Source organism: Chlorocebus sabaeus, chromosome 1 (assembly GCF_047675955.1).
Source record: "Chlorocebus sabaeus isolate Y175 chromosome 1, mChlSab1.0.hap1, whole genome shotgun sequence".
NCBI lineage: Eukaryota > Metazoa > Chordata > Mammalia > Primates > Cercopithecidae > Chlorocebus > Chlorocebus sabaeus.
This window is the reverse complement of record NC_132904.1, coordinates 54,344,898-54,372,423: the sequence shown is the minus strand read 5'-3', so window position 1 is coordinate 54,372,423 and position 27,526 is coordinate 54,344,898. Positions and strand designations below refer to the sequence as shown.

General features: G+C 37.3%; 2 protein-coding genes across 12 annotated transcripts in view; one reads left to right on the top strand and one right to left on the bottom strand.

The window, feature by feature from the left end:
• Window positions 1–5,493, top strand: part of AMPD3 (adenosine monophosphate deaminase 3) — a 57,684-nt gene extending 52,191 nt beyond the window's left edge. For all 10 annotated transcript variants that reach the window (XM_073018350.1, XM_008006975.3, XM_073018356.1 and 7 more), the window contains 2 exons: window positions 1,424–1,534; window positions 2,903–5,493. In XM_073018350.1, coding sequence (XP_072874451.1) covers window positions 1,424–1,534; window positions 2,903–3,079 — 288 coding nt within the window. In that variant the 3' untranslated portion in view covers window positions 3,080–5,493. The remainder of the gene's footprint in view (window positions 1–1,423; window positions 1,535–2,902) is intronic.
• Window positions 5,494–6,936: 1,443 nt separating this feature from the next.
• RNF141 (ring finger protein 141) overlaps window positions 6,937–27,526 on the bottom strand; it is a 29,824-nt gene continuing 9,234 nt past the window's right edge. Inside the window, exons 3-7 of one of the 2 annotated variants that reach the window (XR_012093770.1) lie at window positions 26,043–26,151; window positions 20,584–20,765; window positions 15,134–15,312; window positions 14,375–14,482; window positions 6,937–10,068 (exon numbers count right to left, since the gene is read on the bottom strand). Coding sequence is in view for 1 of the 2 variants with exons in the window: in XM_008006927.3 (XP_008005118.1) it covers window positions 9,918–10,068; window positions 14,375–14,482; window positions 20,584–20,765; window positions 26,043–26,151 (550 nt within the window). In the remaining variant the exon portion in view is untranslated. The remainder of the gene's footprint in view (window positions 10,069–14,374; window positions 14,483–15,133; window positions 15,313–20,583; window positions 20,766–26,042; window positions 26,152–27,526) is intronic. The other variant, XM_008006927.3, reaches the window with a different exon arrangement.

The following is a 27,526-nucleotide window of genomic DNA, read 5'->3' as shown; positions in this document are numbered from 1 at the left end:
CTCTATTTTTCCTTTCTTTGACATTTGTGAGCTCTGTGACCTTGGTAAAGTTATTAGACCTCTGGATCAAGTTTCTCTTCATCTGTAAAATGGAGATAAAATTGTCTCTATCCCTACCCTGTGAGGATTCATGAAGATAATGAATCAAAGGATTTAATATAGTGTTTGCATATATTCAAAATAGTTGCTACCTTTTAAGTCAATGCTATTATAATTTCTACACTGGGTCTCTGGGAAAAGAAAAGAGGAAGGTAAAAGTGGTGTCATGCATGGGTACCAGCCGCAAGTGCACCCAGCATGTTTTGATAGTGTTGACAAGACCAGCCATTGCTTAACAAAAACAGAAGCACCAGAGTCTTTTAGGACAGAGGTTCTCCAACCTCTTGGTCTCTAGACCCCGTTATACTCTTAAGAATTGAAGCTTTCAAAGACCTGTTGTTTATGTGGGTTATATCTACTGATATTTACCATGTTAGAAATGAATAAGAAATTTAAAAATATTTATTATCTCATTTAAAAACCACATCAATAAACCAGTGCAATGTTACATAATAACAACTTTTTTTTTCCTGAAAAGTAAGTTTCCCCTGCCTTTGTGTTGCATTTTTAAGCCTCTTTAATGTCTTAATGGAAGTCAGCAGGACTCTCCTAGCCACTTTTGCATTCAATTTGTTTTTAATCAAAATATGTAAAAATAGAAATCTTGCCTCATGAAAATACATAATTGGAAAAGAGAAGACCTTTCAAAAAGTCTTAGGACCCTCAGGGATCCTTGACCTGTGCTTGAGAACCATTGCTGTAGGCTACAGCGGCAGTGGGGCGGGGAAGGGGTCACAGTGGGTTTGTGATGAATAGACACTTCACATCCCGGAAGGGAAGTAAAACCACAGCTCAAACCCAGATCCTTCTGGGATTACACTATTTTACCGCTTATCCTATGATCACTTCTCTCTCTCTTTTTTTTTTTTTTGATGTTCTATCTCTGCTTTTAGTACTTTACTCATCTATCTATCTATCTATCTGTCTGTCTGTCTGTCTGTCTGTCTGTCTATCTATGGTGAACTTAAGAAAATAGTGTGTTAGAAAAGCTAGAGGGCAAGTGCTAAAAGTGGTATGACGAGAGGCTTGTCACAGGACAGCAGAGACTGCCATCCCTGATGACTGGCACAGGGCTTCAACATGAGCTCTCAGTGCTGGTCAGTGAACAAATGTGGAGGCGTGAGTTCAGATTTCTCTTTGACAACCCATGATTTCACGGAAGAAAAGATCTTAGGTGTTGAAGGTGTGATGTTTGATGATCCAGGTGTCACTCAGTGAGGAAAAGTTAAACCTGCAGTGTCTGATGTTGTTAGCTTTGGACATGTGTGAACGATTGACATGGAAATCCTCCTGTCTAATCCACATGCTTTGTTGGGGGGTCTAGGAAGCACTTATGGAAGAATATGCCATTGCAGCTCAAGTGTGGAAGCTGAGCACCTGCGACCTGTGTGAGATTGCCAGGAACAGCGTGCTGCAGAGCGGCCTCTCGCATCAGGTATGGAGTGTGACGGTGCTGCCTGTGTCCCTCCTGGGAAGGCTGCGTGCTGTGTGCCAGGAGCCTTCCAGGCACTGGGGATCTGTGATGAACACAGCAGGCAGGGCCTCTGAGACACTCAGGCACAGGGAGAGAAAACGTGGCAGCCTCCTGCGTTTTCATAGTTGCTTCCTCACCCTTCTCAGACCTCTATGCCTCCTTGGAGAGGCCTTCCCTGATTGCCCGTTCTAAAGTAGTCACACACTTGCTATTATTCTCTATCCCCTTAATCTGTTTTTCTCCATACCATTTATTCCTGCAGATATTTAGTTATGTGTTTTTCTGTCGTTCCCTCTAGAATGTAAGCTCTGTGAGGGCAGAGGCTTGTTCAGAATTATATCCCTGAGCCCTAGATAGTCCCTGGCACATAGCAGGCATTCAATATTTCTTGAATAGATGAACAGTATCTAGACTGAATAAAAATCTAGACTATGGGACCTAGACATCGTCATTTTTAAAAAAGCCCCGTAAGTAATTCTGATGTGGAGCTAGCACTGAGACCCATGTTCTGATGTATCTTAGGTCCCCCGACACCTCCCTGGGTGATGTCACTGGTTAGGGAGAGGTTGCATTAGGGCCTGTGCTTGTCAGATGATGATGCAGCAGAGTTAAAGGCTTAAGATTCTTTTCATGTGCAGTATGGTGCCTTGGATTGGCCCTCCCCAGAAACATTGTCTGTCCTTGTCAGCTCTCAGGAGGGACTTCTTTTTTTTTTTTGAGACGGAGTCTCACTCTGTCGCCCAGGCTGGAGTGCAGTGGTGAGATCTCGGCTCACTGCAAGCTCCGCCTCCCAGGTTCACGCCATTCTTTGGCCTCAGCCTCCCGAGTAGCTGGGACTACAGGCACCTGCTACCATGCTCAGATGATTTTTTGTATTTTTAGTAGAGATGGGGTTTCACCACGTTAGCCAGGATGGTCTTAATCTCCCGACCTCGTGATCTGCCTGCCTCAGCCTCCCAAAGTGTTGGGATTACAGGTGTGAGCCACCACGTCCAGCCAGGAGGGACTTCTTAATTAGTCTTACCTCCTTCCCCTTGCCTTTCCCATCCCCAGCAGCTGCTGAAGACCTTATCTTTCCTCTCATTCCTGGAAAGCATATCCAGGAATGAAGGGTTGTCTGAGGATGACTGAGGTTGTCAGGGTGACATCCTTGAGGACACAGAGGCCAGGAGGAATTTTACGAGTTCTGTGGGGATAAGATGTCCTGACTAAAGATCTGCTTCAGGGGGACTAGTCTGATTTGCTGTGACTGATGTCAAAGCTGCCTACATGGCTATAGAAAGTGAATCAAAAGTACATCGTTTCATTTGTATTTCTCTTGGTCCACAGGAAAAGCAAAAGTTTCTGGGACAAAATTATTATAAAGAAGGACCTGAAGGGAATGATATTCGAAAGACAAATGTGGCTCAGATCCGGATGGCATTCCGATATGAGACCTTATGCAATGAGCTCAGCTTCCTGTCTGATGCTATGAAATCAGAAGAGATCACTGCCTTGACCAAATAGGTCCAGCATTTGACATGCATTTTAACTTTTTGGTTCAATTTCAAGTCTGCTGTGGCTAATAGTGGTCAAGATTCTAAACTAGGACTTTCCTCTGTTGAGAGGATGCCTCTGAAGAAATTTTAAACTGGTGATTTTGGTTGCACTGCTCACTTTAAGATTTAACATGCTCACTTGTATTTCTGAGTAACAAGATGGTGACTTCTCCTTGGGGATCTGGGAGCTGAGCACTTGTCTATACTTGTTCCCAATTTTCCAATTATTTCTCTTGAAACTGCCAGTGCCTGAACTGTTGGGGCCAGGATTTTCCATGGTCAGATGCCAAGTAACATGAGGTCTGTGTGGTTTTCTGCCATACTTTTCTCCATTGGCCCAAGTAGGCTTATTGGTAGTTGTTCATTTCAGCCTCTGGATGGCTGGCTGCCTTAAACACAATCAGTTTCAAAGCTCCATTTCATAAAAGGGCTACTTTAAGGGAGTTAAGATGGAAGACTTCCTTCTTGATAATTTGTGTTTTTAGTGAATTTCTTAAACCGTTTTATTTAGCCCTCTTCCCCTATTTCTAGTTGGAAGCCAAATGTACTCATGAAAACAGCCACTCTTATTCTTTTTTTTTTTTGAGTTGAAGTCTCGCTCTGTTGCCCAGGCTGGAGTGCAGTGGCGTGGTCTTGGCTCACTGCAAGCTCCGCCTCCCGGGTTCACGCCATTCTCCTGCCTCAGCCTCCCGAGTAGCTGGGACTACAGGCGCCCGCCACCACGCCTGGCTAATTTTTTGTATTTTTAGTAGAGATGGGGTTTCACCATGTTAGCCAAGATGGTCTCGATCTCCTGACCTCATGATCTGCCCACCTTGGCCTCCCAAAGCAGCCACTCTTATTCTAAGTCTTGGTTTCTTCACCTAGAAAGTGAGGGTTTGGACTAGACAAGTGGCTTTCAGGGTGTTCTGTGAATCCCCTCATGAATACTTTAGGGTGGGGGACGGAAGGGAGTGAGTGATGCTCAGGGGCTGTCAAACTGACTCTAGTTCATCAGTTTCACACCGGAACTGCTACATAATACTTTTGTCTGAATGAAGAACTTCAAAAAGCACAGGACTGGATGACCTCTGTTCCTTTCGGCTCTAATATGCTACAACTGTAGGCCAATTATCACTTTACCAGTTAAGAGTTAGGCCAGATAAGTGAAATTTAACTGAAGGTCACACAGCTATTAAGTAATAGGCCTACAACTGGATTTTCTTATTCCAAATCCTGTCTTTTCCCCACTATTCCATTAGACCCCACAAATGTTAGTTGTGTGTGTGTGCGTGTGCTTTTTTTAAATCACTGTAACCGGGTGCATTTTTTTAAGGCAAAATTTCTCCCTTACCTACTATGATGACTTCAGAAGATACAATGGTCCCAGGGGCCAGGTAGAAAGCATTTTAAAGACCAATCTGAATTAAGCTTTATCAATGTGCTCTTCATCTGTGTTACTAGTGCCTGGTATGTAGTAGGTGCTCAATAAATGCATATTGAATAAGTGAATTTCTTTTGGCAACTTTTTAAGGACATGTGCTCTTAGTACTCAAGAGGCTGCTCAAGGACCTTCCTATCTATTTCTGTGGTCAAATTCAGACTACAGGAGGTCTTTTTGAATCATTATATTTAGAAGAACCCGATTTCTGCCTGTGAACTTATCTGACTTTAGACTGTCTCATCTTGTGACTTTACAATGCCTGGTCAATTCAGCATATGGAACTACAAATGCAGTCTTTTTATTAGGCAGATATATATGCTATCTTGCAGCTAATTATGAAATTGAGTGAAAATCCATTGTTATCTTAGGGATTAGTTGTGAAAAGCTCCTATTTGTATACATTTGCCCTAACATAGGAAGTATTGTGTAGTTTCTCATTGTCGTTTTATCTGTATCAAGTATCTTTTCTTTTAATTGTTAAATAAAGTCTGCTAGGACTGTGGCTCAATAATTTAAAACTACTTAAAGATAATCATATTTAAAGCAAATGTTAAAGTTTTTTTACTCTTAAGATTGGGCACCATGAAAAGCTATCAATAATAATAGCTAATTTATCTTTTACTAAGACTCAGACATGAATGACATTCACTAGGAAAACTCAAAATTTTCAAACTGAAGCTCACTAGACCCGAAAGATAAATCTTTTGTTATCTTCTCTAACTTCTACCCTGTTATAGTTCATGAGCAAAGCTACACACGTTCATTTCCGTTTCCCGGGATATTATTTTAGTCTGTCCAGCTAACACCATGTTGGATTTTACCTGTCCTGCAAGCTTTTCCGACATCTTTTCTATAGCACTTTGTGCTTTTATTACATTGTTATACTTAATTGGCCTTTTGGGGGACAAATCCCTACTTTCCTTTGTGTTTGCAATTGGAATAAAAGGTAATTAATAGCATACTGGCTCAGGTTTCGAAAGGAACAGTTTTTGAGGCGGTTTTCCCTTCCTTATCCTTAAGGGCTCAAGTTCCCTTTATGTGTTACTTCAAATTGTACCATTGAAACGATTGCCATCATTGCTCTTTGCCTCATGGAAACAAATCACAGTTCCTGGGTTGATATTTCTCATGGCCTCTTGGATTAAAAAAGAGCTGAAAGCACATTTCTCCTGCTTTCTCTTTACTTCTGAGTGTTGGTGAAACAACATTCTTAATTTCCCGGGTTTGAGACATGACTGAAGGTGATATACCCAAATACTCTCTGCCTAAACTATGACAGTTACAAAGAACAAGTGTAACTAATTCCAATAAAAGGAATACTAACCAGATAAACATAGTTCCTTGGAAATTTTTGCAATTAGTAAGGTAGAAGATGACAGAGCTGCAAGAGTGTCAAAACCTATCTCTGCAAAGGCTTTTATGTCTTTTGACAGTAAAATGTGCATTTCTCCATAGTATGATGATACAGTCAATTTACCAACTGCCACTCATTCTTATGTCGTTGCACTTTTCAGCACTGAGATTCTACGATGTTTCTCTAATTACATTCTTATATTTTGTTAACAATTTTACATGGTAAACAAACTACAATAGGGTTGAGCATTTTATTTTTACTGTCTGTTGGGGTAGGGGTTCACAACCCCTGGGCTGTGGACAGTACTGGTCTGCTGCCTGTTAGGAACCAGGCTGCACAGCAGGAGTTGAGCCGCAGGCGAGTGAGCATTACTGCCTGAGCTCCACCTGCTGCCAGATCAGCAGCACTATCAGATTCTCAAGGAGCGTGAACTCTGTTGTGAACTGCACATACAAGGGATCTAGGTTGCATGCACTTTATGAGACTCTAACTAATGCCTGATGATCTGAGGTGGAACAGTTTCATCCCAAAACTATTCCCACCCCACCCCTGGTCTGTGGAAAAACGGTCTTCCATGAACGCAGTCCCTGGGGCCAAAAAGGTTGAGGACCACTACGGGAGGGTGAAAAGACATAAGATTGAGTCTGCTGTCAGCTGCTTATGTTTATATTATATTGTCATTGCGTGGCCCAGCATAAATGTGAGCGACCTGTTGATTTCTCTAATCTCCAAGTAGTTTTCTTCTTATTCCTGGACTTGACTTCATACAATAACAGTTAAAATGGAAATTCTTTAGGCTATCTTTTAATAAACTCAACTTCCCAATGTTAAAAATCACCAAATCAAAAGATATTTTCAAGCAGCCTTTTCTCCCAGATATATATTAGATATAAGGAAATCAAGTCCATTTTGAAATGAATTTTAAAACAGCACACAAACATTACAAGCCCCCAGCACACAATATAAAATAGTTCTCTACGGAATATAAACATTTAGTATATTAGAATGTGAAATTACGTAAGAAAAGAATCTCTTCAATTAGCTAAAATTACTTGCGAAAGATTATTTATTGCACAATTTATCAGTGGGTACTAAGAATAACACAGATACTATTATTCTCAACCTCTAAATTCAGTACATAGTAAAATTCATTTTCTCAAACTAAGGTTCTATACATAATCAGAGTAAACCCTGTTATTGAGTTAGGATAGGGAAAACAAATTCCTTGAGTTCATGAAACCACTTCACAAATCCTAGAAGGCACACATTATATTTCCTATCATGGTAAGTACATTTAAGTACTTCATATTTAAAAAAGACAAAGCTGTACAGAATACAAAAAGTGTACATTTCATCCATTAAACAAATTTACAACTTCTACGATTAGTTATTACAGTAGAAATGACCTAACATTCACATCTAAATAATTATCACCCAGTTTAATAGAGCGAACAAAGAGCTGTGCTCATTTATTTGCTAAGGCTATAATAACATTTTATATTCACAGTAGATCAGTAAGTGTCTTGGAGCTCACATTGTAAAATAAAAAGGTTTGGGCCCTATTGAGTCCCTGGGCTCAATGTTAAATAATTCCTTGAAAGGTGAAGGATTCTGGGGGATAAAATCATTGGCTATCCCTGGAAAGATCCAAAACTCTGTAAGGTAACTTTGTTCACTTTCCAGAAACATTTTAAAATTAGGCAAACTGAATTAAACTCAGCAAGTCTAATCTAAAAGGACAATTTAAAATCTTAGAGCTGGAAAAGGTTTCAGTGGATCATCTATCCCAAGGTTTTCAAAATACGTTCCATGAAATACTAAGAATCTATGGAGGAGATACAGGGTTCTGCACATTTGACTTGAATTTAATTAAATTTTTTTTTAAAAAAACGACTCCCACTATATGTGTTACTCACCAAATTCAAACATGCTGGATATCACCAATGCATTAATATGTTTTTATTCATTGACTTAATCACATTTATAGTATATAAAGTTTATACAATAAATAAGGAAATTTATATTAATTTGACTTTTATATAGTGGGGTGCAGGGTATGTGTGTATGCCCGTGTGTTTAAGGGTTCTGTAAGATTTTCCTTGAAAAAGTTTTTGCTGCTGAAATAGTGTGAAAACCACAAATAAAGTCTCAGTTTCTAAAGTAGGAACCTACAAACAAGAGTAAGAGACTTTCTCAAGGTCGCACAACCACCAAGTGCATTGCCAGGTTGATATGATGGAGCCCCTGGTACTCTGCTTGCATAAACCTCCACGGGGAGTAGTTAGCTATTTGGTATTTAGCTGTCCCATTATGAATGTCAATGGATTAGTCTTCAGTATTTTGGGGGGCAAAATCAAGCTACCTCTGGCCAGATGTTTTTCCTTGAAATTAATTTTATTTGCTTGCCTATTAAAATCCTATTATCCAGAAATTCTGTCATCAATAAGTGGCAACTTAAATTGTGTACCCTGGTTTAGGAAAATAGTAATATTTGCAACTTACGAATAAGTCAAAAAATTATATGGAATGTTAAATTTTAAAGGAGACAGGCCCTTGCTTTATTACATGCTGAAATGTTAATTTTAGAAATTTTAGTTCATAAGCAAAAAAAATGGTTGAGGTGCGACTGAAGATCACAATTCCATTATTACTATATTCTTTCAGAATATTTTAATGGAAAGAGTATTTCAATGGAAGTACAGTGAAACAGTAAGAATGCCAAATTATCTTCTAATTTTCATAAGTATTTTATGTATATACGGTAAAAAAGCCTCACTCTATTTTCATGTCTTTTTTTTTTTTGAGACGGAGTCTCATTCTGTCTCCCAGGCTGGAGTGCAGTGGTGTGATCTCAGCTCACTGCAACCTCCACCTCCTGGGTTCAAGCGATTCTCCTGCCTCAGCGTCCCGAGTAGCTGAGATTACAGGCGCCTGCCACCACGATTTTTGTATTTTAGTAGAGCTAAATTTTTGTTATTTTAGTAGAGACAGGGTTTCACCATGTTGGCCAGGTTGGTCTCAAACTCCTAACCTCAAATGATCCGCCCACCTTGGCCTCCCAAAGTGCTGGGATTACAGGTGTGAACCGCTGCACTTGCCTCTTGTCTCTTAATCTAAGAAATTTGAGGACTCTGAAATCTCAGAAAGATGTTTTCAAGTTAAGGAAATAAAAGCACCATAAACAAATATTAAATGACTTATAATAATTTAGAAATATAAAATTTAGTATTTGTGATGCAGAAGAATTTCCTTTTGAAACTCCAAGATGTGTGAGCATTATCAAAGCCATTTAGAACAGTTACCCAGCTGTGGGAAAGCACTTCTAGAACAGCCAAGAAAATTTCCCAGGAGAAATCCATTTGCAAAGGAAAGTCACACCCAACTTTGTAGACCTCACCCAAATTATACAGTATGGCAAAAACAAACAAACAAATCTTTAAGTACAGTAGTTCCAAAACACACTGTTAAAGTTATGAAATAATTGTGGATCATTTCAAGTAAAAATTATTAAAGGAGCAATAATTAACCACAAGGGGGCATATATACTCCTTAGATTCCAGCAGAAAGACGAGTTTTAAGTAGTAACATGCACTTTGAAGTATTCTACATTTTCAGTCACTTAAAATTTCCTCTCTCCAATGGCTACAACTTTTTAATATTCGAGGTTTATTTTATATCTAAGTAAAAAGATTCCAGAATACTCCTGCCCTGCAAAACAGGAGTGTTTCAGAAGCCTCTGGAAGTGCTGCTGTTACCTTTAGCAAAGAATTCAAGAGCTATTAGTTGTAATAATACAAATTTGAACAGATGAATAACAGGAAAATATGGTCTAAAACAGTAGCAAATTTTAGTACCACAAATGGAAGACATGGGAAGTTTATTTTTAAAAGGGGCACAAATGATCAGAATTGCAAAAATAAAAGAGTGGGCAAAATGGATTTTTCTGTGTCTGTGCCATAACCCTGCATTCTTCCCCCATGACCAAATATTTGTAGCGCACAATAGCAACAGAAGACTTTCACTCCAAGGTCACGGCCTGTGGGGCTGGCCTGCCTCATCAGCCATGTTAAGAATATAGTTAGCCATATCATCTTCAGTAGGTGCATCTGATACCACCCAAGATTCATTTGCTCCAGTCATCTGTAGGCGACAAATAGGGCAATTCCTGTGTCGATCACTCCTATTAGAGAAGTCAAAACAAGAACAGTTTGCTTTTTCTTCTCTTTTAAAAAAAGGATTTTATTTAAACTAATACATGTACATGGCTTTAAAAAAGGAAATAGCATAGAAGTATACAGTGAAAAATAAATCTCTCCCTCCTATCTCAATCTTCAATTCTTTTTCCCAGGGGCAACCACAGTTACCAGTTTCTTATATATTCCTCTAGAGATAGACTAAGCTTGATTAAGCTTTATATGTACACACAAGCATGCATGTGCACAGACATCACTGCTCCACTTGTCAATATATCTTATAGACTATTATGTATCAGCACCTGTTAGAGCTGTTTATTCTTTTTAACATACACTGTATCGCTATGCCATAATTTGTTTAACTAGTCTCTCACAGAAGGACATTTAGGTTTTTTTTTTCCATCTTTTGTTGCTACCAACAATGCAGCAATTCACATCCCCATACCTAAACAGGTAAAGTTTTCCTTTATAATAAAAATTCCTTCTGAGTCCTAAGAGGAAATTCCCTCCTACCAATGGAAGATTTGGTCAAAGTGTGAAGTATAAATGTTTATTTGTGATTATTTAAATGGAAGCCATTACTCTAGGAATAACTTCTTGGCAGTGGCAGGGGAATATGACAAGAGGAAAGAATATTATTAATTATTTTTCTAAATAACATCTACATGACTTTCAACACTATTTGTACCTGTTGCTTGCTTAAAGGTCTGAAAAAATTCCTATGGCTCATAAGCAACAGGAAGACTTATATAAAAATGGAGCATACAAAGTTAAAATAAAAGACAAACTTTACATGCACAATAATTTTTCTGACAGGGAAAGAACTCATATATGATCACTTTAAGATTATGTTTTCAAAAAGGATTTTTTTCTTGTCAAACATTATTTTGGTAATTTAAAAAATACCATATTTGAGCCAGAAACATATCATGCAGGGAAAAATGTTTTTCTATTCATCTCTCAGTGAAATCTGGGACCAAAGTAATTATTTATATCAACTGCTCTTTGGCTTTTACACAAAAATTTCAAACTCTGTTCCAAAAACTAAATGTGAAAGCTAGAGCTGGCATATATTATTTAGGTTGATTTCTGGTTCCTCAGAGATATTTTACAAGATAATTATATGTATGCTCTTCTGTGCACAAAACATCACAATTTAAAAATAGTCAACTTCTGCTTCCAACCAACAGAGGCTAGATTTATCTTCCCACCTAAAATTACTAAAACAATGGTTTCATATAATCTTTCAAATAAAGCACTGGCCATCAGACAACAAAGGACAGTGATCCCTGGGACATGGGGGTCAAAGAAGGTGAGACCTATACTTGCCCCAGCTTACAGCCTCGAGAGTTTCTAGCCCCTGATCAAGAAGGGGGAACCTTGATGGAACATGACAAACTTCCTGAGCTGAACACACAGAGCTGAGAATCTTGGGGGGCCAAACAGCTAGGGTTTACAGGGCAGGGTAATGGAAAGCTGCACAGAGGGGAAATTCCAGAGGTCCACGCAAGTGTCCCCGCCAGAATACTCAGCAGAGTACTGATCAGTGTGTGCATGTGAGGACACTACCTGAGGCTCAACAATCAATCAAAGGGCTTTGAGGGGATAGTCCCTTAAAGCTCACTGGGCCTGGGAAACTGCCTGTTTCACCAGCCAGATTGGAAAGCCTCATAACTCTTGGGGCATTAGTACAGTTCTCTAAAGGGTCTTGCTATTAGTGGGACATAATTAGTTCTAAACTAAATACTGCTCTGGTCCTGCCTAACAAATCACAAAAGCAAGATCCAAAAGAATCAAACTGTTCCCAAGTCACTTAACTATATTCCAGAAATAAGCTCAAGAATATTCATAGGAATACAAAAATATCCAATACCCAAAAAGGTAAAATTCACAAAGTCTGGCATCCAGTTGAGAATTACCAGACATACAAAAAAGCCGCAGAAAAATATAACCTTTAATAAAGAGAAAAATCAATCACAACCACCCAGAACTAACACAGATACTAGAATCAGCAGGCAAAATGGAAAGTGATTATAGCTATATTCTATATAGTTAAAAAACTAGAGGAAAGCTCAAAGATACTAAGAAGAGACATGAAAGATAATAAAAACTCAAATCAAACTTCTAGAAATGAAAATTATCTGAGGTTAAAAAAATACACCGGATAGAATTAATGGCAAGTTAGACACTAAAGAAAAAAAAGACTGGTGAATATGAAAAGAGATAGCAATAGTAACTATCCAAGATGAAACCCAGAAAAAGACTCAAAAAAGAGAGAAAAAAAGTAGCATCAGTGAGCTGTGGGACTACTTCAAGTGGGCTAATATATGGTAATTGGAATCACAGGAGATGGGAGAGAAGATAGAAAAATATATGAAAAAAATGGCTGAAAAATTTCCAAATTTGATGACACTATAAATCTACAAATCCAAGAAGCTCAATAAACCCCAAGCACAAGAAACATGAAAAAACTACTCTAAGGCACATCATAATCAAAGTGCTCAAAACCAACGAAAAGAAAATAACCTTAAAAACAAAGGGAAAAAATGGCACATTATCTACAGAGGAAAAAAGGATGACAGAGTTCTCATTAAAAACAATGCAAGCAAGATGAGTGTGAAGCAACATTATTAACATACTGAAAGAAAAAATACTCTCAAGTCTAGAATTCTGAATCAGAAAAAAAGTCTTTGAAAAATGATATTCAGACATTCAAGAAGAGCCTATGGAATCTACAAAAATACTACCAGAACTGATACATGATTTTAATAAAGGTGCAGGATACAAGGTTGATATACAAACATCTATTGTATTTCCATACACTAGTATCAATCATAAATTGAAAATTTAAATACCGTTTAAAATAGCATAAAAATATGAAATATTTGGGGATAGATGTCAAAGATATGCAACATTGAAAACTGGCCGGGTGCGGTGGCTCACGCCTGTAATCCCAGCACTTTGGGAGGCCGAGGTGGGTGGATCACAAAGTCAGGAGTTTGAGACCAGCCTGACCAACATAGTGAAACCCCATTTCTACTAAAAACACAAAAATTAACCAGGCCTGGTGGCGGGTGCCTGTAATCCCAGCTACTCGGGAGGCTGAGGCAGGAGAATTGCTTGAATCTGGGAGGTGGAGTTGCAGTGAGCCGAGATTGGGCCACTGCACTCCAGCCTGAGCAACAGAGCGAGACTCTGTCTCAAAACAAACAAACAAACAAAAAAACAAAACAAAACAAAACAAAACAAAAAACCCAACATTGAAAACTACAGAAATTGGTGAGAGAAATTAAGGCCTAAATAAATGGAGAAATATACGGTGTATGTGGATGGGAAGACTATTAGTAAGAAATTCACTCTCCCTAAATTGATATATTTATTCAATGTAATCTCATATGCTGCTAGTGGGGGTGTAAAATGGCACAAGACTGCTTGGGAAAATAGCTCGCAGCTTTTTAAAAAGTTAAACACACACCTACCATATGATCTAGCCATTCTACATCTAGGTATTCACCCAAGAAAAAAACCAAAAACCAAAATACATCCATAAAATGACTTGTCCATGAATGTATCTAGTACTTTGATTTTGTAATAGCTAAAAATGGAAAACAATCTAATTTCCCTCAATAGGTGAATGGATAAACAAGCTATGGTATCCACATAACAGACATTACTCAGCAATAAAAAGGCATGAACTATTGATACATGCTACAACATGGATAAATACCAAGACAATTAGACTGAAAGAAGCCAGACAAAAAAGCACATATGATTCCATTTATAAAAATTCATAATTTTTATGGGTGTGTATATATGTTGAAACATATTAAATTGTATATTAAACACATGTAGTTTATTGCATGTATTTTATAAATTCTCCTAAATGCTCAAGTCTTATTTTGTAAAATAATGAACTTGACTAGTTGATCTCTAAAGTCCCCTCAGGTCCAGTATTCCAGAATGTATTCCTTCTAAACACATATACAGAATAAATGTAGAAATGAGGAGAAAAAAGGAGGAAAAAGGGAAATGTTTTAGACTTAAGTCAGGCACAAATTTTCATACAGCAAAAGAAAAGTGTCAAAACTAAGGTACACCCCCACATTTAATAAATGTTAGGTGTAAAAATAAAAATAGTTTTAACCAGCAGAAGACATGCCATAAAATTCAAAGTACTAGAGAATAAAATCTCTCTCATACTTAACCACAGTATTTTTGCACTTTTCAAAGTTTATTCATGTACACTATCCCAACTGACCTTGGCCTAGCCCATGAATGCAGTAGGTGACTTACCATTTATCAATACACTTCTGACAAAAGCTGTGAGCACAAGGCAGGATGAGGTCAGCCCGCCCGTCCATGCAGATACAACACTCCTCCTCATCGGTCAGCTGCTTCACCCTGCAATGTGAAAACTGAACTGAAACAATTATATTCTCTGTCATTATGCTTTATACTTTGTTTTTGTTGCTTTAAAAAGCATTATTAAACATCTATATGCCCACAGTATAAAGCACAGTATGACTCATGTGCAAAATCAGACTAAAGTTAACATTATCTTTTAGGAATAGCAAATATATTAGGGAAAAAGTATTAAGAGGGGTACATTTCATAAAGAAAGACTAGATAAAAGATACATTTTGTGATAAAACAGGCAAAAGTGTAAATAGTCAAATCTTTCTGGAAATAACTTAGCCCATTTTAATCATATTGGACTTATATAAACAAATTTAACCGATATAGTTATTGCATTACTGAAAGACAGGGATACGGTCTGAGAAACTCATTGTTACGTGATTTCACTGCTGTGTAAATATCATAGTGTACTTATACAAACCTAGACGCTTTAGCCTACTACATACCTAGGCTATATGGCATAGCCTGTTGCTCCTAGGCTACAGTAACATACAGCATGTTACTGTATGGAACACTGTAGGCAACAGTAACACAATGGTAGGTACCTGTGTGTCTAAATATATCTGAACACAGAGAAGGTACTGTGTAAATATGGTATACAAGATTTAAAATGGTACACCTGTATAGGGCACTTACCAAATGGAGCATGCAGGCCTGGAAGTTGCTCTAGGTGAGTCAGTGAGTGAGTAGTGGTGAGTGGATGTGAAGGCCTAGGACAGGAGTGTCCAATCTTTTGGCTTCCCTGGGCCACATTGGAAGAATTGTCTTTCTTGGGCCACATATAACATACACTAACACTAACAATATCTGATGAGCTAAAAAAAAAAATGCAAAAAAAAAAATCTCATGTTTTAAGGTTTATGATTTTGTGTTGGGCCACATTAAAGCAATCCTGGACTGCATGCAGCCCGTGGGCCGTGAGTTGAACAAGCTTGGCCTAGGACATTACTATATAGCACTTGCACAGTAGTGTACAGAGTTTATGAACACTGTACATTTAGGCTACACTAAACTTATAAAAATATATTTCTTTCTTCAATGATAAATTAATCTTAACTTACTATAGATTTTTTAACTTTACAAACTTTTTACTTTTTTAACTTTTGACTCTTTTTGTAATAACACTTACCTTAAAACACACATTGTACAGCTGTATTGAAATATTTTATAAGCTTTTTTCTATTTTTAAGTTTTATTTACTTTTTTACTTTCTAAACTTTTTTCTTAAAAACTAAAACATAAACACACACATTAGCCTAGGCCTAAACAGGGTCAGGATCATCACCATCACTGTCTTCCACCTCTACCTCTTGTCCCACTGGAAGGTCTTCAGGGGCAGTAACATGCACGGAGCTGTCATCTCCTTTGATAACAATGCCTTCTTCTGGAATACTTGCTGAAGGGCCTGCCTGAGGCTGTTTTACAGCTACCTTTTTTTTAATAAGTAGAAGGAGTATACTCTAAAATAATGATTTAAAAGTATAGTATAATAAATGCATAAACCAGTAACATAATTGTCGAATATTACTGTACATAATTGTAAGTGCTATACTTTTATGCTATGAGCAGCACAGTAGGTTTGTTTACACCAGCATCACCACGAACATTTGAGTAATGCATTGCATTACAACATTAGGATGGCTATGATGTCCATAGGCAACAGGAATTTTTTTAGCTCCATTATAATCTTACGGGACCACCATCACATATGCAGTCTGTCATTAACCAAAACATTGTTAGGTGATGCATGGCTATATAATTTATTCACTATGTGTAACACAAAGCTCCCCAAAATACGGATCCTGCCATCAGGGCCTTACAATGCTGACATTGATAATGTGCATATAAGTGAAAGAGTTTGGTCTTAAGTATCAGGTGCTATGAGAGACATAAAGGGAATAAAAAGCAGTTTCTGTCCTCCAGGAGCTCTTTTATCTTCTTGGGAAGAAAAAAGATTTCAAACCTTTTGCTCCGGTCACAATTCAGAGAGCCCCTGAATGAGCCATATGCCTTTGCATATGGTATTTTCCTTTCCTGAAACTGCCCTTGTGAGTTTAGTAAGCTCCAACCTTGGTAACTCAGCTCAAAACATCATCATCTCTCAAAATCAACATTTGCCTCAATGAAAGGATTTAAATACTGCATATCGATTGGCTGGCCTTTCCATAAACTGTAAACTCTTTGAATACAGGACGTTTGTCTTAGATTCTCAATAAATACTTCTTGAAGTGATTTTAATTTCTTTTAACCTTTGTGCTTTTTTATAATTTTTAAGGTTTTCTTCATCAGACATGTATTACTTTTGTAATCATATAAAAACAGAATGTTCCAAAGTACAGCCACTAGACTATACACTTCTTAAGGATAGGAGCTATCACTACTATGTTTTCCATTCCCTGCTGTGTTTTTAGCACTGTATATAAGATACTGAGATAGTACTTAAAATTTTGATTTGAACATAAAAATGTCAAATGTATATTAAATATAGTAAGTGCTAAGTAAAGAAGGAAGAGATGAATATATCTCAAACTTGTTGAAAAGATTAGAAAGAAAAATAATAGGATTTTAATAGAGGACATTCTAGATGCATAAACAAAGTTGTAGAGGTAAAAAGCAAAAGCATGTGTGTTTATGTCTGTGTATATGCAACCAGGAAGCTGGCATGATGCTTTGGTATGGAAAACTGAGGGAAAAAATTGATGAAAGTGGAGATAATCTCATGCTTAAATGTCAAAATATTAAGTTTGAATGTGTTCTGACAAGCAACCTACAATCAGGTATAATCAAGGGGAAGTGAACTCCCACTGATATAGTACTTTAGGAAGATTAATTGGGAGTGCAGTATGAGGGACAGTCTAGAGAGAGGAAAACTGGTTAGGACCTTATTTCAGTAATTTCTGAGAGATAATTACGTCTAAGAAGCATTATAAAAGACAAATCTTTTATGTGGTAATAGATTAAGTGTTATGCTTTAGTAACAGGGAAAAGAGGGAAGCCACTGAATTGGAATGGGAAAACTGAATAGAAACCTAGATGGATATGGGTCTAATGTACCTGAGTTTCTCAGTAGCAGAGAATATAACTGAATCCGTACAGAGTGACAGAATATTCTGAAGGCTGGAGTTTAAAAGTGAGAAGCAGCGGACTACCAAGAAGAGCATTGTGAAGAGAGATAAAAGAATGGGAGACACAGAAATAGCCAGCGGAACCAGTACAAAGTTCTCTTAATTTTTTGCTACCTTCTTAGCAGCACAGTGACCAGAAGGAAGGAGAGTCTTGTGCTGTTTGTTCCTGTTAGATCACTTGTAGATTGGAGTATTTGGTTCTATGCCTCATACTCTGAAAGGCACACATACTGACAGAGAAAAGATCATCTGGGAAAGTCTCCAGTATGTAGACAAGACCCACATAAACAAAGGCCAAAGGAACTGGGGGTGTTTATCCTTGAGAACAGAAGTCTCAGTGAGAATCTGATGACTGTTTTCAAATATTTGAAAGGCTGGAAGAGAGAACAGATTTGTTTGGAAGAATTCCAGAGGGCACAGCCATTGAAAACAATAAATACAATATAGTAACAATAATAATGACAGTTAACTCTTATAGACAAATTATTATGTGCCAAGCACTGTTCTAAGCATCTCATGTCTTTTAATTCTCTCAAAAATCCTATAAAGCATACACTATAGTTATCAACCTCTGTTAGAAGATGAGGAAACTGAAGACAAAGTCTGATTTGTCAAAAAAATCACACAGTAGAGCCAGGATTTAAACACAGGCAATTTGCTGCGAGAGTCTGTGCTGTGCTGCCTTAAGAAAGATTTTGGATACTCTGAGGAAAATGAAGCAATAGGAAAAACTTCATAGTGATTACAGCCATCTGAGTATGAAAAGGCTTGGTTTTTTGAGGCAGTGAGTCTCACATAACTGCAAGTGTTACTCGTACTTGCAAGTCAGACTTGGCAAAATGTGGGTAAGCAGAGTCTTGCTATTCAAAGTGTTAACTGAGGATCAGCAGCATTGGCCCCACCTGGGAACTTAACAGACTCTCAGGCTCCTCCTCAAAACCACTGAGTATTAAAGTTTGAGAAGCTCTGTGAGCAAGATCTTTATGCACCATAAAGTAATAATAATGCAGAGGTTAGCACAGCTGTATTGCCAGACAGGTCTGAATGTGAGTCTTGGCTAGGACAATTTCTAATCATGACACTTACTTAGCTAAATCTCAAATTCTTTGGCTGAAATGGGCCGATAATTGTACTCCCATATGGGGTTGTGAGAATTTAATGAGTTTATACTTATACAACACTCATCACAATTCTACACCCTGTAAGTAATCAATACATGTAAACCATCAATGGAATTATGCATCAGATGTAAAGTTGAACTACATAAATATCCCTTAAGACCTCCTTCAATTTAGAAAGACTCCTTCTATGAACTAGTGTATAAGGGTATTATTATAAACTGAAAAATACACAAAAACAAGAAGCACTCCTAACAAACTAACCAGGAACTGAATTTCCAGTTTTGAGGGCACATGAAAATGGATAACACCTTTACCTTCTTCATTAGGAAGATTGCAACAAGAAAAAACAATACTTCCTTTTCATGTGCAACCATATAGCTTGAATACACTGGCAAACACCATCCTCAGCTTTTAAAACAATTAAACAAAACCACCACCACCATTCTGAAGAGGGAGAGGAAAAGCAGAAAAATCAGATCCATCTTTGAAAGATTACAGAATACAGGAAAGACAAGCCTAAACACTGCCTACCATGTTCTAAAAGTCACTTGGCATATCAGTAACACTTGTATAGACCAAACCTAGAAAACCAAGTAATTCTATTAAAGATAATCAGGAAATAAAAAATAGAAAATACAGTTTAACTGTAACATAGTACTTGAAACCCAGTTGGTTAAGAATGAACCAGAAATTGCAACTGTAAATAGAGCAGTAAAAAACAAAAAAAGAAATCACTGGCTGGGCGTGGTGGCTCATGCCTGTAATCTCAGCACTCTGGGAGGCCCAGGAGGGCAGGATCATGAGGTTGGGAGACTGAAATTATCCTGGTTAACACGGTGAAACCCCGTCTCTACTAAAAATACAAAAAATCAGCTGAGCATGGTGGCAGGCGCCTGTAGTCCCAGCTACTGGGGAGGCTGAGGCAGGAGGAGAATGGCGTGAACACGGGAGGTGGAGTTGGCAATGAGCCAAGATCGCACCACTGCACTCCAGCCTGGGTGACAGAGCAAGACTGTCTCAACCAAAAAAAAAAAAAAAAAAAAAAAAAAAAAAAAAAAGAAAAGAAATCACTGTTACATACATTCTTAACTTTAAGGTAAAGGACACGGTGAACATAGATTTCTGCTATCTACCCAGTATGACAGTAAGACAGGAGGTCAACATGTTTGGACCTACGTAAATCTTTTTCCAATGAGACATTTACAAATTTAAATTATGATCATGATTGTCAAATGTCAAGAGGTAGGAGCTTTCATGTGCCAAAAGCATAACAGAGAAGGAAAAGAGTTTAGAGAGAACAATAATGTATTAGGCCTGGGTAAACAGGCATCATCAGAGAAAACTCTGGCTGACTTCATTTCCTTCTGGTAACTCAGTATATGCATTCAGTTCGTTCCTGAATGGACTGCCAAGTCCTGAAGCCAATATTTAAAATTTTAATGCTTCAATTAGACATTTTTAAGAAAAATTCGGATAATTTTGCCAAATTCTTGGACCTAATTCCCTAAAAAGCTTTGACTGTTTAAGAACCTAAATACCTATTATAAGGAAGGTGTTAACTATCTCCTTTGTCAACAAATGCATGCATATAGAGTGGATTCCTGGAGACCAGTGTGACAGAAACAGTAACATTAAAGTGGCCCCACCGAGCCACTTTAATTTAGCACTGTAACAACATCCGAAGCACAAAATAACCCCAAAACTGATCTCAGATACAATACCAACTGAGAAAAAAAAAAGATTTAAGATGCTACAATGAACACCAACAAAAATATTAATAAGATTTTAGTTGTTTTCATATTAGAAAATAGGTGAAATACAGTACTTATGCATTATATACCTTCCCATCCAAAGACTAGCCTGACAAGATGTTACAGAGGATGAGTTTTCATCGGGTTCTTCAGAGGTGGAGCTCTGTGCCAACACTCCTGCTGCTTGACTTGTGATATCTTTATAAAGTTGAATAAACTGGTATAAATTCATGATCCGTGATGCCTCCACAATGCCACTGCTTTTGTTAATCTAAAGATACAAAGCACATGAAAAAGAGAAAAGTTGATAATTTCTCTGACCAATTTTTCCCAAAAAGCAGGAACAAATATTTAGTCAAACATCCTAGGAAATATGAGTTTTCAGGATTTGCAAATTACATAAGAAAGCAAGAGTCTGAATAAATAATACCATGTCCCCTACCTTTGTGGGGTTCAAAGTTCTTATACAAATTTATCTAATACTCAAAATAACCCTTTAAGATTAATTAGGCATTATCCTATTGATGGGTAAAGTGACTTTCTCAGAGTTAAGAAATAAATTTTAGAGATCAGTATTAACAATTCTTTCACTTTAATTTCTTAAAGAATTTCTTAACCAAAGGATTCATTTGAATCCAACAACCGCATGAGATTCTACAGCTCAAACAAGTACTTTCTTAAATATCTTTAAGTTCTATTTTGTAGCAAAACTTCTAAACTAAAGCAAGAAAATTACTTTAAAATAAATCCTAACAAAAGGTGGTTGGACTTTTCCCAGAAGGCCATTTTGAGCTTTACCAAAAAACTCATTTAATACGAAGTGAAACCAGTGGCCCAAAGGTTGTACCTTTACAGGTTGCACCTCTCCCCCATCCAGTTTACAATCTAATGTAGAAGATATTTGGGGCAAGTAGAGGGGACTGCTTTCATGAGCTTTGGGGAGCCATGGAGTGAGGCATAATGAAATGACCGAGGCCAGTAAGGTGAAGGTATAATGTTCATGGATGAAGAACTTGTAATCAGAGAAAGATTAGAGATATGAAAGACTTCCTTTCAGCACAAGACATAGGATGGAAGACTGGGGAAGAAGAAGTAAGCCATGAAATCTATTAAGTGCATATAAGAGTAAGTGGAACAAGCAAAATCAGAAAATATTTAGAAAGAAATGAAGAATATAGGAGACAGACAAAGATACAGGGCCATAAAATTGTGACTTAAGTTAGATTCTGGAATGCATTGATGGAACTAAGAATATCAGAAAGTGAAAATATTGAAAAATATTATTATACATATGAATATTTTGAATGAAAATAATAGTTGTAACACATTTATTAATTGCTTACTATTTGAAAAGGCAGTGAAAAAAATACTGAGACACAAGAATGAGTCATAGGGCCGGGCGCGGTCGCTCATGCTTGTAATCCCAGCACTTTGGGAGGCTGAGGTGGGGAGATCACGGGGTCAGGTGATCGAGACCATCCTGGCTAACACGGTGAAACCCCATCTCTACTAAAAGTACAAAAAATTAGCTGGGCATGATGGCACATGCCTGCAGTTCCAGCTACTTGGGAGGCTGAGGCAGGAGAATCACTTGAACCAGGAGGTGGAGGTTGCAGTGAGTCGAGATTGCGCCACTGCACTACAGCCTGGGTGACAGAGCAAGACTGGGTCTCAAAAAAAAAAAAAAAAAAAAAAAACAGAATGAGTCATCATATACCATATTAAGAAATTTTAGAACCATCTCTAATAATCAGAAAGTTGATTAAATTTTGGGAAGGTAAAATCTATCTGGAGATGCAAATATAAAAGGTTCTTTGAAATAAGAGACTGTACATGAGTTACAGAAAAAACAGAATTAAAAAGTAACAGGAATTTAAGAGGCTTACAAAATAGATCTTCAGAGCTGAGGAAATTGGGGTAGTCCTTTGGAACTGCAGAGTACAGAAGAAATTATGGAATAATCCATATAAGGTTAGTACAGAAATAGCAAAGTGTATCACACTGTAACTATTCTCATCACAGGATTCCTGAAACAAGTATTTATTGAGTACCATTATGTGGATGTTATTGGTATTATGTGTACTACTCTAGGCACTAGCCACAGTGTGTATAAAACAAAATCCCTGCCCTCAAGCAAGTTACATGATAGGTAGGAGAGACAGGCAAATAAAATACAGATACAGATTAGGTTAGATGAAAATAAGTGTAATGGAGATGATGAAACAGGGGAGAAGGAATGCTGAGGGGTTATAGGGAAGGCCTTACAGAGAAGCTGACATTTAAAAACTGAAAGGTGCAGAAATGAGTCATATAGATGTCTAGGGGGAAGATCATTCCAGGCTGAGACAACAGGAAATGCAAAGGCTGTTTAATAGACGTGTACCTGGCAAGGAGCACAAAGAGTCTCACAAGAAGCCCAGAATGTTTGGAACAGAGTGACAGAGGGACAGAGGAAGGAGTGGTAGATAGAGGGTGAGGTGGGAACAGAATATATAGGACTCTGCTGATCTCAGTAATAACTGTAGCTTTGATTCTAAGTGCATGAGAAGTCACTAGGGGGTTTTGAGCCAAGGAGTAATATGATCTAATTTACATTTCAAATTGTGATGTGGAATAGGCTGGTTGTTGTGCTTGGAATAGACCTCTTGTTGTGCTGAGAACAGACAGAAGCAGGGCAAGAGAAGAGGGAGATCAGTTAGGAGGCTACTGGAATAATCCTGATGAGAGAGGATGGTCACTAGGAATAGGGTGGTAGTAGCATAGATGGTGATAACTAGCCAGATTCTGAATACGTTTTGATGTGACAGGACTCACTTACGGATTGATTGTGAGGTATGAGAGACAAAGAAAAGCCCAGAATGACTCTAAGAAGTTGGTCTAAGAAAAAAGAAGGATGAAATAATATAATTCATGCAGTTCTTAACAGTCACCTTAGTACCTAATTTTTAATTAATCTCTTATTTTTCTAATATTATTTCCATAAAATATTCCACTTAAACATATTAGATCATTTTTTATAGTGGATTAAATATTATTTAAGGATCATCATAGCAGATGGCAGAGTCAAGATAAAGACTGAATGTAAATATACAGGGTTAAAGTACAATTTTTTTAAAAGTTGTTTAACATTAAGAAATGTGAAACTCTCAGTCTCCTATCAGTTTTTCATGGTAGACTTGACCTCTTTCTAATATAAACACTGACCTCTCAGATTCTTTCAGAAAGAACCTAAGGAATGCAAATAAAAAAATTTCTTTAGAGTAGCTCTAAAATCAAGAAAAATCACACAAAAAAATTATCTAATTGCCTCTGCCTTTAGTACTTTTGTTTCTCTACTTAGAATCTTATTTTAAGGAAGATGTTTAAACTAATCACATACAGATGTTAAAAATATTGAGGTGAAAAGGAATTTGACTACTAATAAAATTAAACCTTAAGTCTGTGTTTGTCAAAGAAGAGCAACAAAAAACTAAGGAATGAAAAGCTTGACATATTCATATTCCCTTAGCTTTCTACAATTTATATTGGCCTCTTCAATGTAAGCTGAGTACTTTATGAAATACAAACACACAGTAAGTGTAATTTAGATAATATACTGCATCAATAAACAAGCTTCAACCTATCCCAGTCATTTAAAAAGAGAGTATTATTTCAACAGATTTTTTTTGTTCACTTAATATATACTGAGTTCCTACTATGTGCAAAGCACTGCATTACAGGCTATAAGAGATACAATAATTAATCTGGACATAGTTTCTGCCCTCAGGAGCTTACTCTCTATAGGGGAGCTAAGAACCTAAAAAACTTTTTTCGTATCGTAGAATTATAAAGTATAAATAATGTGCTGTTGGAATCTGGAAGAGACAAGAGAACTCCTATTCAGGAAGACTTAATGGATGAGATGGTATTTGAGGTGGGCCTTTAAAGAGACATCAGGTTTAGATATGCAGAAATAAAAGGTGTGGCAGAAACTGTTGGCTGATTATCCAAATACTGTTCCTTCTTTTCCTTGCCAGCAGAACCTGATTTTGTTTTCGTGTCCATCATTCCCTGAAATGACTCAGGAGTCAATCCTGGTTAGTCTAATCTAAACCAATCAGGCTAATTATATTCCCTCTGTCAGTGTAGGTGTATGAAAGGGATATGACCCAATACTGATCAGTGAGTTCAGAAGCAACATCTGCTGGGTCTTTAATTTAACCAATCCTGCAGTTAGTCTATGGAGCTAGGATTTCTCGATAAGTGAGAAAATAAGTATTGTTTTTGTTTAAACTGGTTTAACAGGAATTTTCCGTGACTTCCTAATGGAAGGAATGGACATCCTAGTTGAGAAAACACAATAAGCAGAAGCAATGAACTGGAAAAGAAAAGTAACAATGATACAGTCTTAAGTTAGTTAAGCCTGATAAGAATGCAGAGCAAAAGAAGGTAATTGTGACTAATGCAGAAAAGATAGTTTAGAGTTATATCGTAGGAGTTGGGACTATTTGGTGGGCAAGAAGGAATTACTGAGGAATTTTAAGCAAGGCAGTAATCTGATGAAAGTTGTGCTTTAGAAAGGTTAATCTCACAGCAGCATAAATTAGAATTTGGAGAAGAGTCTGGAAGTATAGAGATTCATACAAAATCTGTGGTAATCTGGATCAGAAGAGAGAGATCAGTCTGCTTGAGAGCATGAAATCTGTCTTATTTATCATATATTCCTAGTGCCTCTCACACCTGTGCTCAAATGTTTATTTGAATAAACTGGAAGAGAAACATAGTATGGGTAAAACTGACAATCTACTGAGGAAATAACGCATATTATTTGGGTAACCTCCAGGGTCCGTGACTCAAAGGAAAAATCTCCTAACCCAAGGAGTCTTTATGGGTTGGTCAGGAATGAACTTCAGAGCACTCATGAATGCCGAATTTATGGTTTATATGCATATGGATGATTTTGTTCTTTGTTTTAGAGGCAGGATGGGGACAGGAGGTGGCCTAATAAAATTCATGCCTTCATTTAATCAAAAGTTTGTGGCCCCAAAACGGTTAAGAACTTTCTATCTGAATCCACTCAGTGGTGGTTGAGGCTTTTTAATACTCAATGACAGCTGGCAAAAAATCTATCCCATAATTAAAAATTACTAAACAACAAAAAAACCCTTTATCTTTTTTCTTTTTAATGAATGAATGTATTCTCAAAAGAAAAGATCTTGAGATAACATTAATTTTTAAGGTATCATCCTAGAGCTAAATAGGATGTCACCTTAGCACTCCACAGCCAGCTAAAAATCCAAAAACAGAGATAGAAGATTAGTATGATGTAATGGTCACAGATATTGAGGCAAAAAAGAATTTGATTATAAAAACCCCTGCTGTATAGCAATTAGACAACTCTAAGATTCAAACAGCTAGCTAGAAGGCAATAACAGTATCAAAACTATGTTTTACAAAACCACCAAGTTATTAAAATTTATATGCATTATATTATCTTACACTATTAAATATGGTTCTAGCCACCAAAATAGCTTAAGCTCAGAGGCAGAAGAGCGTCCATCAGTCTCACCTTGGTACAGACCACCCGTACAACCACTTTCCAAAAAGCAGAGGAATCAGACCCAGGTTGTACCTCAAAGAGAAGATGTTTTTCCTGGCCAGAAGCCACTTTAGCAGTTCTGAAAAGACACAAGAACATGTTAATTTTATGAAAAATCATATATTAATAAAATAATACAGCCATGAAACTAGATTCAAAAAACACTTTCAGAGAAGGAAATACAAAGAAACACAAAAAGACAAATAATAATTATAACTGGATTCTTAAAACAGGGATAGAGAATATTTTGAACATAAACATGCAACTTAATTTCTAAGGTTTTTAAAGTCAACAGCTTGGTGAGATGATATTTATAAATCTCTCTTTGTCACATCTATATCTCAATGGTCTTTAAATTTCTAACAAAGACATTTAGGAAAAACAAGTCTGAGAAATCAGGGAATTAAATAAAAGGTTGGCGAGGGCAGTGGCTCAAGTCTATAATCCCAGCACTTTGGGAGGCCAAGACAGACGGATCACGAGGTCAGGAGTTCGAGTCCAGCCTGACCAACATGGTGAAACCCCATCTCTACTAAAAATACAAAAAGTAGCTTGGTGCACACCTGTAACCCCAGCTACTCAGGAGGCTGAGGCAGGAGAATTGCTTGAACCCAGGAGGCGGAGGTTGTAGTGAGCCAAGAACACGCCATTGCACTCCAGCCTGGGCGACAGAGACTCCGTCTCAAAAGAAAAAAAAAAAGGTTAGCTAGTGTCATTTATCAAAATTTTTTGACTGTTGCCTCGGATGTATATAAAGCATGAAAAATATCTTGCTCTTGGATCAGTCCTTGTTTAAACAATGATATTAACAAACCTCTTGAAAATTTTTGTTCAGATAATTTGGGGCTGGATCAAGTAAAACAAATGATTTGAGACACTTTTTATATAGCTCTACCATCCTCCCCTAATTTAGAGAGCTACAGGATTTTAACATAAAAATATATCACTTTGAGAAGATAATTCAATATCATGCGATCAACATTAATTTAAATTAGTTCAAAGACATGCTTAAGTATTGCAGTTTCCTTTTATCATTACTAACAACTCTCTCTGAGCACCACTGGGGATATCACACTCAACTAACAGCTAAATAAAATGAGGCCACTGAAAGTTAAGCAACTAGGCTTAGGAAACAAAGTCTTCGGTGAAAATAATTCAGCAGTGCCAGTTTCCAGCTCTGTTTTCTAGCTGCCAAGCTTCGTCCTGTATAGGTTTAATTCTACAGTTCTCGGAGATCATTGCATGTCTGAAATGCCAACTCTGACTCATGGGAATTGGTTTTAAGAATCAAATCCAGTCAGAAATGTCCTGTGCTAAATAATTAAAAGGAAGACATCTGTATCACACGGTAAGCTTAGTTTGTGGATGGTTTTATAGGGTACATTTTATCTAATACCTGTATCTTTAGGCGAAAGGGCAAAATTTTATATAATAGACTGGGTTTATGAATATAC